General features: G+C 50.3%; 4 protein-coding genes and 1 non-coding gene across 5 annotated transcripts; 2 read left to right on the forward strand and 3 right to left on the reverse strand.

Moving 5' to 3' along the window:
• Positions 1-692: 692 nt before the first annotated feature.
• BO79DRAFT_168415 (ORMDL family protein) lies at positions 693-2317 on the forward strand. Its single transcript, XM_025679423.1, has 3 exons — positions 693-1256; positions 1419-1777; positions 1837-2317. Exons 1-3 carry the CDS (start codon positions 1124-1126, stop codon positions 1882-1884), a joined length of 540 nt encoding a protein of 179 aa, XP_025542208.1. The 5' UTR covers positions 693-1123; the 3' UTR covers positions 1885-2317.
• Positions 2318-3531: 1214 nt separating this feature from the next.
• BO79DRAFT_101226 (uncharacterized protein) lies at positions 3532-5571 on the forward strand (the record flags this gene model as incomplete). The annotated part of the gene is made up of 1 exon (XM_025677866.1): positions 3532-5571. A coding segment is annotated over one exon (2040 nt), but the record flags the coding sequence as incomplete, so codon positions are not given.
• A 478-nt stretch (positions 5572-6049) lies between these two features.
• fetC (putative ferrooxidoreductase Fet3) lies at positions 6050-7894 on the reverse strand (the record flags this gene model as incomplete). The annotated part of the gene is made up of 1 exon (XM_025687987.1): positions 6050-7894. The coding sequence occupies one exon, from the start codon at positions 7892-7894 to the stop codon at positions 6050-6052; it is 1845 nt and encodes a 614-aa protein (XP_025542210.1).
• A 941-nt stretch (positions 7895-8835) lies between these two features.
• On the reverse strand, positions 8836-10198 carry BO79DRAFT_235988 (FTR1 family protein; the record flags this gene model as incomplete). The annotated part of the gene is made up of 4 exons (XM_025684538.1): positions 8836-9400; positions 9466-9911; positions 9985-10106; positions 10168-10198. 4 exons carry the CDS (start codon positions 10196-10198, stop codon positions 8836-8838), a joined length of 1164 nt encoding a protein of 387 aa, XP_025542211.1.
• A 2061-nt stretch (positions 10199-12259) lies between these two features.
• On the reverse strand, positions 12260-12343 carry BO79DRAFT_t67. The gene has a single exon. It is a non-coding gene; the product is annotated as a tRNA-His (tRNA).
• Positions 12344-12443: the final 100 nt, after the last annotated feature.

The following is a 12443-nucleotide window of genomic DNA, read 5'->3' on the forward strand; positions in this document are numbered from 1 at the left end:
GTTTCCAAGAGATACATTTGCTTTTTTGCTCCGGGATTAACGGAGTCGGAATATTTTATGAGTGATTGTCCAGGGCGTGGACAATGCAATGAGAAGATTTATCATCTTATTGGATGATAGCAAAACGGAGTATTCAGCCATTGAAACTGAGATGGTTACTACACGCTTCCGAAGCTGTTCAGCAGTAGATAGACTATATGGTCACTGCAGCTAATTTGTGTGGACACTAGACGAACCTAAGTAAAAGCTCTCCGCCAGTACTAACTGCAGTATTTTCTTAGTAGATGCTAACAACGAGAGGCTCGTAGATTGCGTTTATCCACTTCAGTCTCATCCTGAGTCAGACACTCCCAGTAAGATTTCATATGTTCGTGATAACCAATAGAGGGAATATGGAATAGGAGAAAACCCTTCATAGATAACATAGATAGCAATATAATCATTAATTAAGGTCTCGAATCAACCCAGACAGGAATGGCATTTGGTTGGTGCAGCGATGGTGTGGTCTAGACTCTATCTAGAACGATGGGATGCAGCAAGCGTCCCGGCTATTCTTAGCCACGCCGACAATTAGTTTGAAGTTGAGGATCTGCTCGGCTGCCCCTCGGGATGTCGGACTGCTGGCCTCTTTTATTTTTTTTTCTTTTTGACTTTTTTCCTTCTTCTCTTCCATTGTCTTTCGTTTGAGATTTTTTCGATTCTCTTTCTCATCCTGCAAGACATCCACTCGCTTTTACTTTCGTGATATTGTATTATCTTAGGGTCCAACTTCATTCTTTGGCCCGGCGGTAATTTACCCCCTGTTCCGGTAATACGGAGACCTGCTCCCGTGACCAACACCGCCGCCGATCGTCTTCAAGATCGCCTCCCAGTCGAAGTCACTCCAGTCTCTCGGTATTCCAGCCAGCTTGCTCTCTCGTTCTCTCGCCCGCGGCGTCCTTTTTGACCACTCTGCCATTCTCTCACGACCATTTCCTCTTCATTCCTGTCACTTGATTCCTCCTCTTTCTTCGCTCGATCTCCGATCAATACCGCCAAAGTGTCTTCCCTAATCGTTCCCCGTGCCATCTCCTTCCCCCCGGACGTCGACGCTGCGTCGCGCCGGTTGACCCCGGACACCACCATGGCCCAGGGCAAAGCTGGACGGAGGAGACGGTCGAGTAGCATCATCTACCAAGAGCCTCCCGAGTCCATTGAGCACACCAGCGACCAGGCTGCCCTGCCCAATTTGAATGCGAACTGGGTCAACGCCAAGGGTGAGTAGTGGCCACCTCCATCTCCACCATTTTCCCCCCATCATCACCACTCCGTCGCTGCAGAAGGAGGGGTTCGAGTTCCGGCGGGGACTTGTCACCAGCATATGTCCCCATGACTTCCATGACACCCCCAGTGGCTGACCACTTTGTACTATCGTTTAGGAGCCTGGACCATTCACTTCGTTCTCATCATTGCCCTCAAGATCTTGTTCGACATCATTCCCGGCGTCTCGCAGGAGACCTCATGGACGCTCACCAACATCAGCTACATGTTCGGTTCTTTCCTCATGTTCCACTGGGTGCGGGGCATCCCTTTTGAATTCAACGCCGGCGCGTACGACAACCTCAACATGTGGGAGCAGATCGACAATGGAGACCAGTATACCCCCACGAAGAAGTTCCTCCTCTGCGTACCCATTTGTCTCTTCCTCCTCAGCACACATTATACCCACTACGACTTGACGTATTTCACCATCAATTTCCTTGCAACCCTAGGAGTTGTCATCCCGAAATTGCCGTTTGTATGTTGCTGTCCTTGCTTTCTGTGGTGGGTGAGTCACTTGCTAACTGATGTGATTAGTCGCACCGTCTGCGAATAGGTCTCTTCTCTGATATACCCGAAGAGTAGCCGCTCTCTTCTCTTCCTCTTTCCTTTCCGTTTCCTTTTTGGCTTTATCTACTTGCTTTTATTCCCTTACACTTAACCTGTGTGTTATTGCTTCTCCCTACTAAACTACTACTTCCCGTTCTTGATAATATTCTCCGCTTGGCGTCGCTGTCTCTTTTCCATGCCTCCCTGTTCTTTTAACGTTTTGCTTTATCCCAAATCTCTCTATCGTGCTCGATTTCGTGGGTCTCGTATCTCGGCATGCAATGGGCAGACAGACTCGTCAGTCTTGTTTCGGAAAACGAAAAGAATGGAGGAGGCAAGGAAAAGGGGAAAATGTGGTTCGGTTTATAGAAAGGTGCTGGCGTGAATGGGGTATGCGGAATAGATGAAGATAAGGCGAGGCCGGTCTGATTGTTCTGGACTCTCTTCTCATCACTACACTCTATATAAGAAGATATTCCTTATGCTGTGGTGCTACCTGTAGACCTGATATGTCTGTCCGTAGGCAGCAGTCCGCCATTGATGGCGTGATCTTAGCGGAGTAATTCATAGCCTCTTATTAGACTCGAATCCGGCTGGCAGTATGTAACTCTGGCTACGTGATCACACAGCCATGGGAACAGCCGAGATAACCTACTATGATACCGGTATTCATCTCGTACTCCTCTTCTGACCCGCAGATCCACAAGTCCATCAAACAACAGTGAAGTGGTTTGTCAGACAGACAACTGTCCCTTGGCCTGCTGTTATCTCCCCTGCAAGAGATCAGCAGTCCTCAATCAGGTAAGAGTCCCACAGTGAATACTAGGGTCCCAGCAACTCATCGAGCAATAGCCATGTCCAATGGCAAGAGTTATCCAAATTGTTTACTAGTCCATGGAGGCCTCCATTCCCTTCTGACGATCTACTGTGATATGAATGAAAAAACCATTTCGGTGTATAATGTTTCCTTTGGGGGGTTAACGCGCCAAATAACTGGATAGTACGTAATCCGTGCTCTCCACGGTTAAACGACCATGATGCAGCTGATCAAACTTAAGAGGAACTGTTACATGAAGTGTCAAACAGTGATCCCAGCAATAAACGGAAGATCAGAGTGAACGAATGCATTTTGTGCCCAATTTGGAGAGAGACTAGATTAGCAGGCTACATGGGTCTTGGGGGCAGTCTGCTGCGTCTATAACTCCAATGAAGATGATGGAGAAGTGATCTATGATTGATGAATATCCCAACAGTCACACTGTCGTTGAGTAGGGTAAGATGGTCTAGATGTATGTGCCAAGGCGCCGAAAGCTGCACAGTTGGTTCACAGCAGAGCGGGGAAAGCGGTCTCCTAGAGAAGAACCTGAGCCCCCCAGGTGGAGACTTTGTTCTTACTATAACTAACCCACTCCCTCTCATCTCCAGAGGACGATAACAATCACTTGTGCTGCCCTTTGTGGCTTTCCTCTCCCATACTGCAGGTTGTAGGTGGACTGAAACAGTTTGTTTGTTTCTTTCTTTCACAGTCCCACGTTCTGTCAACAATTAGTCAGCAGTACCGCAAGTTCTTGTCGACCCCGAAAGGGATAGATACTACTACGACTATTTACAATTAACAAACCACTACCTTCTCTCGCTCGCGCCATGGAGCATGATGTGAATACATTGTTGGAAAGAATCCGCCAGGCAGAGCAGCGAGCCAGTCAGGCAGAACAGCGAATCAGTCAGGCAGAGCAGCGAGTCGAACCAAGCACCCTTCTTGGCCTTCTCGAAGGGTGTCATGAGCTTTCTCTTGCTATACGTGTCGAGGCAGATGCAACTTTAACAACCCAAGGTGACCCAACCAATCCTGTCAATAGAATACGGCCTAAACGCTTGGTACCTTGGGAAGGGTTTCCTGCCTCTCAGGAGGCCATCTGGGAAGCATTCGATAATGAAGGCCCCGGTTTTTCCACGCATCGCGCTTTCGCGTCCAAGGAACAACTGGATCTCATCCGGCAAGATATTCTACCAATAAGGTCCGAACATCAACTTCGATACTTCCAACGCGACACCGTGGATAGATTCGTACGTTCAATTCTAAAGGAGATATACAACAACGACAGACTTCGCCGGCGCTTCAAACTCCATGGACATATTAGTTTCGAGGACCATAACAATGCCGATGACATGACCTCCCCACTCGAAACGACAATGCAACAGCTTCGAATAGCAGAGTCGGTACAACACGTACCTTCTACTCGAGGCAGAGCACGAAGTGCACAGCGGCCGGTCCATCGGAGACGACGTAACCGTCGTGCTGACCAGTTCTGCGTCCATGTAATATCAGACGATCAACGAGTGCCCGTGTATGCTGTCGAACACAAAGCTCCACATAAGCTATCGCTGGCTGAAATACTCGCCGGTCTCCACGAGATGGATTTGGAGAAAGATGTCATCAACACGGATGGAGACAGCTTCGAATACCATGCTACTCGGCTCGTGGCAGCAGTAATCACCCAGCTTTTCTCATACATGGTAGACGTGGGAGTCCAACACGGCTATATCTGCACCGGGGAGGCCTTCATCTGTCTTCGCATCACCGAAGATCCATCGGTTGTGCAATACTATTTGCTCGTCCCCAACCGGGATGTCACTGACGAGGATGAGCTTCGTCTACACCGAACAGCAGTTGCTCAGGTTCTGGCCTTCACGCTCAACGCCGTGCAAGCTGATCGTCCATCTCAGGCGTGGTACGATGCAGCCGATAATTTGGACACGTGGGAAGTTGAATACCTGGATATCTTAAAACAGATACCGGAATCGGTCCGCAAAGAGCCACCGTCTTCCGAATATAAGCCCCCGTCATGGAAGCCTGTGGATCGGTCCCCGTATATGCTACGACGGCGTTGTCAGCCTGACTTCCAGCCGTCACGAAAAAGCCAAGGAACTGACGATGAGGATGAGCATGGAGACGAAGCAGGAGCTCCTTCAAGCCCGCCTTCCCCTTCTCCGCCGCCTAATAATGCCTCTAGAAGGGCTCGAGGCGACCGAGGGCGGGGGCGGGGACGAGGACGAGGACGAGGACGAGGATCCCAGGAAGCTAGCGGGTGCACGCCGAAAAGAGCCGAAAAGTCAGAGAACGCGATTCAAGACCTGTATTGCACGATGAACTGCCTGCGTGGTTTGGCTAAGAGAGGCCCTCTGGATCCTCAATGTCCGAACGTCAAAAAACACGGACATCTAGTCCACAAGATTAACGCTCGTGATTTGACGCGCCTCCTGTCTGATCAATTATCGCGCGATCGGGAATTTGGTTTCGAGCAGCTACACATCGTCGGTAGGACTGGTTTCCTCTTGAAAGCCACCTTATTATCCCATGGATACACTGTGGTTCTCAAGGCCACTAGCGCCGAACAGCTGCCAAGCCTCGGGCAAGAAATCAAAGCCTACCATCATCTCCGCTCTCTTCAAGGCACGCATGTTCCGGTATGCGTGGGGGATTTCGCTCCGCGCGTTCGGTACTGGTACCACGGCCAGTTGATGGCGCATATGCTTGTTTTGAGCTGGGCAGGTATTAGAGCGAACAAGGTTATGACTGAGCAGACTGCTCCTTCTTTCCGAGAGCAGCGCAATGAGGTCTTGGAAAAGATTAGTGCGTGTGGTGTCATTCATAGCGATCCAGAATGGCGCAATATACTTTGGAACGAAGAGACTGGCGGCCTCGTGATCATTGACTTTGAGTCGCCTCCAAAAAACTCTGGCAGCAGACGGGAAATATTTCGGGCAAGACAAAAACCAACATCTCGGTTACCATTAGGTGAATTGCCGGGCAATCTAGTAGCCCAGGAGTCCACTTTTCCCAGAAAGACAAATCAAACCGGGCAGTAAGGGTTGGCCAGACTACCTACTACAAGACACGGCGATGAGTATATCGTCGGCTGGCTTCTATCGATGGCATAGGGGTGGGGAGGCAGTCCGACTTCCTTATATTGATACGATTTATGCTGGCCATGCATACCCTTTCCCTCTTAAATAATTATTCTATGCCCATCTTGTGGAATTTACGAGTTACGAAGATGACGATAAGACAAAGAGTTCTTACACTTCTAATACATTACATACTTTTAATCCTATCTAATTCATCGGGTATCTGATGCAAACCAGAGCATCTTCTTCAAACCCCCTTATCCAAACAAAACAACAAATAAAAGTAAAACAACTAATCCTCATGCTCTCTCACCTCCTCCCTCCTAGTCTGCACCTGACCCCCACCCTTCTTAATATCCGACAATCCATAGAAAGCAATCATGCCCATACCCAAGAAAGCACTCACACACGAGAACACCAAAGCCACAATACCCCTAGCCGTGAAACCACCAGGCAACCACGCTACCTGCTTATTCTGGCCCGTAAGATCGGTATAATCCTCGGTATTGCCGGCGGCATTACCCGCCGTAGCGATACCCGCCGCCTCACAAACCTCATAATGCTGCTGGGGGATAGTAACGCTAGACTGAATAGCCAACGGGGCCTCAATAAACACCATAGCCAAACCCTGCGCCAAGTGCCAATCAATATGGCAATGGAAGAACCACACACCGGGGTTATCGGCCTTGAAGCGCACAACGAAGTAACCCTGGGGCGGAAGCACAAAGGTATCTCTCCGGGGCGGGTACTCCGGGAAAGCAGTGTGGTTCGAGGCATTGTAGGTGATCGGATCACCGTCGGCGTAGTCATAGAAATGAGGACCATACGGCGGGTACCGATCGATCATCTGGAAGGCATGACCGTGAAGATGGAACGGGTGGGTACCGGTGTCGCCGTTGTTGAGGATGATCTCGACGATTTGGTCCTTCTCCAGCACGACGGAGTGGGTGTAGTCGCCGTAGACAGTGGCGTCTGTGGCCTGGTCACCCGCGGACATGACGGTGTAGAGGGCGGGGACTTTGGGAGCGGTGTAGGAGATGTCGTTGAGGAAGGCGTAGTCGGCGCCGTCGTCGAGGACTTGCATGGTGACAGTGAGATCGAGGGAGATGTCAGGGTTCTCGAGAAGGGGCATTCTGTCATGGGGGACCAGGCCCATGTCGTCGTAGGGGTTGAGGTCTGAGCAGTCGGAGACGGTCATGACGGCTTGCTCGAACGCGGCGCTGGAGTTGTACTCGAGCCAGTTGGTCTGGTTGAGTTGCAGGTCTGAGGGGATGGTGTCGAGCAGTTGGGAGTCGGCGACCATGACGATGGGGTAGTTCTTCTCCGTGGAGTTCTTCATCGTCACCAGGACGGTGTAGCGCTGCGCGGCGGAGATGTAGAGGATGTCTGCTTCCGCCTCGTCGGTGTAGATGCCGTCGACTTCGACGATGCGCATGGTGTGGTCTTCTATGTAGAAATACTGGGCGACGAAGGCGCCGATGTTGATGAGACGGAAGAGGTAGGTTTTTCCTGCTTCCACGGGGATTTTGGTGTTGAGGGTGTCGTTGAAGAGGAAGGAGTCCGGGATGGGCTCAGCGCCGGTGGGGTTATCGACGGTGATGAAGGTCGGGGCGATGGTCTCGGTCAGTTCGTGGTACCAGTCTGTCATGGTGATGGTGAGGTCCTCGTCGTACTTGTCGGCGAAGTAGGAGGAGTTGTCGTGCACGATCAGGGCCTGGCGGTAGCCGTCTGGGTAGCAGTAGTCGGTGTGGCAGTGGTACCAGTACGTGCCGTTCTGGTTGACGGTGAAGTTGTACGTGATGGAGCTGCCCGGCGGCACAGGGCATTGGGTCAACATGGATGGGCCGTCCATTTCCGTGGTGTTGGTTTGGTACATGCCGTGGAAATGGATTGAAGCGCTCTTGTCGCCGAGTCCATTGTGCATGTTCACTACAAGGCGGTCGCCCTTGTCGACTTCGATGATGGGCAGGGGCCATTGATTGTTGATGCCCACAACTTGGCGATCGGCCAGGCCGTCTGGGTTGGCGGTCACCCAGGTGACGTTCCAGTCATAGGTCACGGTTTTGGCCTGGCATTGGGCGATGAAGAAGAAGATGGTGGCGGCGAGCCAGGGGAGAAGACGGCTGGGGAAGGCCATCTTGTCTGTCTGTCTATCTGTCCTGTCCGGGATGAAAGGGCGGACGATGAAGGACGAGAGAGAGGGAGGGGATTTGCTCGGACAAAGAAGGAAAGAGAAATAGGGAAGGGGGGGAGGTTCTACGTTGGGGGTTCTATATACCCTGGGCTGGAGGCCCTTGGGGGGTTTCAGTTGGCAGGGTGGAGTACGAGAGAGAAAAGTAAAAAAGGTAAGATGAATTAAATGACTAGTATGACTACTAGATACTATGGATCAATCATCCCACTTATCAATCAGTCGGGCCGCCGGATGAAGGTAAAATGAGGAGGAGCCATCCACGAATGCGAGGCTTGAGACGAATCAGATAGCCCATCTGATATTGACTAGTACTACCGAATACTGGGCTGTATGTGAGGAACGGTTTCCCACCATCGCCCGAACTGGTAGATTTCTCGGAGTCCCACCCAGCATGCAGTCCCACAATAGCTTGATCCCCAGTTCAGGTAGAGAACGCCGACTTGGCATGGCTTGGCTATAATATCTCCGACAATGAAATGGCTTAAAGATGGCAGTCGAACAGAGATTTTCTTTTCCTCGTCATTTGCACGCGAGCAGATGGTGTCTTGTGCCCCAAATCTTATCAAACTGTCTGGGCGTTGGCTTATCTGATGCTGGGCCCGGTCGCGCCAAGAGCGGGTATTACGCTAGTATTCTTGCGGTAACGTGTTGTATGGTTTAATTACGATTGCCCTACTTTCATTTACTACGCAGTATCATTGTGTCTTCCTCTGACAATTTGCGGAACTGGCGCCTATTATTTTTCTTGGTTCGTCAAGGAACCATAAAGCCGCCAGATGCGATTACAAATTATAATCTACTTACATTACCCGCATGACGCGGTTCAATGAGAAAACCCCCCGCTCCGTTGTCTATACTAGCAGTCTAGCACCATCGGTCTATCGCTACGCAGCCCTAACCTCCGCCTCCCTCACAGACATTGGCCCTCCGACACCAGTCTCCTTCGCCTTGCCACTCTCTGCAAAAATCCCCGACTGCTCCACCGGCTCAACGCTCTCTTCTTCCACTGGTCGACGAAGAATGGTTGCTATCACCCGGGCCTTGAACGCCTGGTAGCGCGCAATCATCGGGTCAATAACGGGGATTGCACCACGCCGCTCCCGATACAGCATCGCAGCATAGGCGAGCATCACGCAGAGCCAGAATAGATTATAGCCAATCACGGATCCGTATGTGGCTGAGTTGGTCCATCCCAGCAAGGCGTTGAAAATGCCCCATCCGCCGCCACCTCCCAACTCGGGGTTGCAGCAGTTGACGTGCCAGATGCTCTGTCGGATGTCATAAGACCCAGGGCCTGATCCCGTTTCGGAAGCATCCCCGCCAATGATACTGTTCCAAGCGTGGTTTTGGAAGTACCATACACCGCGGGAGAATAAGCCCGCGGCTACCAAGTAAAGGAAGCAGGTCGAGACAATTAAGAAAAATTGCATGGTCGATTCGCTGCCTCCTCTATAACATGCGATGTCTGCATTAGCTTGTGTCATCTAGCAAGTTACGGTGCGTGGTTTACTTACCGATAAATCAGATATCCAACCAAGCATCCTGCAATGAGACCGACCACTACCGCCAAAGGGAAAGAGGTAGCCGGCAATCCCAATCCAACACCACCAACATACACCACTGCCTCCAGTCCTTCACGAAGTACGGTGATGAATGGCAAGATAAACATGACGTATTTCTCGAGCCACATCTTCACACGGCCCTTGCGCGAGGTGTTGGTGTTGCGATGGTGCTGAAGAGCCTTGGTGAGCTTAACCCGCCATTTCTCCTGCAGTTTTGACACTCGCAATAGGGCTGCTCCCATGACCGCAATGATGAGAGATGCTAAGATTCCTAGAACACCCTCCCAGATATCTTCGGTGCTAGAGAACGTGTCCGTGCCTAGGCTGTAAAAGGCGCCAATCATGCCCGCGCCGACACAGAGGCAGATGAATAGTCCGAGTGCGCATCCTAGCCAGACCTGGTGTGGACGAGACAATCATCAGCAATTGAATTCAGCGATAATGACATGTTGAAGCCGTGAGTACACTTACCTGTCTCACCAGTCGCTTATACGTATCGCCCCCGTCATCCCCGAGAGTCTGCTTCAAGAAAGCCAACAGCACAGACACAACCACGCTTGTTTCCAAGCATTCTCGGAAGCAGATGAAGAACACTGACTGGAATCAGTAACCCATCATCTCATGGATATCCCTGTTATGTTGTGATGAACCTACCAGTGACAGCAAATACCGGATTATTGCCCATATTGACGACGAAGGGAAGAAAATTGGCCCTATGAACGCAACACAAACACACGCGACAACAAAAAGTTATTTAATCAGATCATCTCTCGAAATACGAGATCCGCTGATTGATAAGTATTCGCTCGCTTGGCGGGTTTCTTCCGCTTTTTTTTTCTTCGAGCCACATCCGTCTATCTTACCCCTCGCCGTAAAACGGATTTTTTTACAGGTTTCATCTTACCATACCGTGTAGGACACATGCATCAGGTATGATGTGATGCGAGGTGGGAAGGGAGGATTTTCACCCTCACCGTGGTCGATCTTGTTTATCACCCCACGTCCAACGAGCCGATCGGATTGGGTATCCGTCCGCTTATCATGACCAGATAGAGACATAGATCCATTCATCAACCACCCCAAACACACGTGCTGGTTGAGAGAAATGCGCCTATGGCGGAAAGACTGGTTAGTTATTGGGTCTGTGGGATATGCGGGTCAATTATCAATCCCGCCGGGAATGCAAGGGTCTTTTGCGGTGGTGAATTGAGTCACAAGTGAGACATCCGATAACTAGACTACGCCCCTCCAATCAGACCTACGGAGCATCGTTCAGACCAGCTAAATTAGTAGTATGGACCACGAGCATACTACGAAGCCAATCTCTATCTGGATACTGTCAGTGAATGGCTGCCATCTGGCTCCAGTGACTTCGTATTGTGCACCCTGGGATGGTGAATCTCGTTCGACTGCCGAGATCACCAATGGGAATGCGAATCGTCTACCGGACGGCTCGCGCGCAGCTCCCTGCCTTTCTGGCTTGTATCACCCACATCATACGAGGTACGCGGGGCATCAACTGGAAGGTTCATCCAAACTTTACCGACATTGCGCACAGGTTTCAAGGGGGCGCGGGGGATTCATCCCTGCCATATGTTGTCCCCACTACTGCTATAGAAGCATTCATTTTGGGGGTACATACACTCGGCAAACGAAAAAAAAAAAAAAAAAAGACGATACGAATGATGCTGGGAACGTGAATCCTCAAACGATTGGCTCAGGTCAAGCTTTTCGTGGCACGGGGTGTGGATACTTCGGCCAAACTTTGTTCGGGCCCGAGCGAAAGGAGTATAGCTTCATGTTCCTGGACAGTTGGGCTGGTTGGGAAGGTGGCTGTGGATGATCCGTGGGACTGCCCACGGTCTATTCAAGAAGATTCTGTCTGACTTGCCGTTCAGATAGTGGTGTCTGGTCATATTTTCCGTCCATGTGACCTAACGGACGGTGGCTCTCCAGGGTGGTGCTGGGCAAGATAGCCAGCATGCTTGCTAGTCCACGAATTGTGCTAGGACGACTAATCTGCTGCAGAACCCAACTCCCTGTCGTGTGCTATGGTGGAACAGAAGTAGGATTAGGATTCTTCCTGGATAGTATGATTCTCTGTCGAATGGGTATCTTGGGAATTCATCGCACTTGTGCTCCTACGATATTCCGTCCGAGCGTCGGATCCATGGGAGTAGCCAGCCACTAATTACACCACAGGTCACTAACTTTTGTGCATATGACTTTAAGAGGTACCACTTAGCTCTATAATATGCTCGTTGCTTATCTCTCCTTTTTTCGTGATTAGGTGTCATGGCTTTTCACTATCCTTCGGTGTAGTGGTGTAGCCCTTCTATATATAATCGGGAAGGTATTCAGACACACCAACCACTCGTACCACTAATACATGGAGTAATCATATAGTAAGTACTACTACCTAATATTCATTAGTTGCTGTATAGACTACTACCACCCCGATGAGGCTGCACATTAACTTGTATATTAATATGGTGATGGCGGTTCATGCGGAATACTACGTATCTCAGTCTCTTTGCCCACAGAGATTCGGTGGCTTGAACTTAGCAATGGAAGAGAGACACTGATGAATGTAGCACAGTATCAGAATTGAAAGCAGAAAAAGGGCTATTATATGGTGGCCGCCGTAGACAAAAAACATGGTTTCGAATGAAATAGAGCGATAAATAAAGTGTATCTATCGCACAAAAAGAAAAGAGAAAGCAGATCAGGCTCAAACGCCAATTGTTGGCGCTGCTGGGAATCGAACCCAGGTCGAAACGGCGCTGCGGAAAACCACAACGTTTCATGATGACCACTACACTACAGCACCCTGATTTGCTGAGAATTGACTCATTATTATGCATGATATCCTAAAAGTCGGCAATCATCAACTCTCCGCAGCTCAGGAAGTTTCAGGCCAACGCTCAGGA

The sequence above is a fragment of the Aspergillus costaricaensis genome, assembly GCF_003184835.1.
Source record: "Aspergillus costaricaensis CBS 115574 unplaced genomic scaffold BO79scaffold_7, whole genome shotgun sequence".
Classification (NCBI taxonomy): Eukaryota; Fungi; Ascomycota; class Eurotiomycetes; order Eurotiales; family Aspergillaceae; genus Aspergillus; species Aspergillus costaricensis.

Coding starts and splice junctions, on each gene's coding strand:
- BO79DRAFT_168415 (XM_025679423.1), top strand. CDS start 1,124: ATGGCCCAGGGCAAAGCTGGACGGAGGAGACGGTCGAGTAGCATCATC. Junction 1,257..1,418: donor GAACTGGGTCAACGCCAAGG/GTGAGTAGTGGC, acceptor ACTATCGTTTAG/GAGCCTGGACCATTCACTTC. Junction 1,778..1,836: donor TCATCCCGAAATTGCCGTTT/GTATGTTGCTGT, acceptor TGATGTGATTAG/TCGCACCGTCTGCGAATAGG.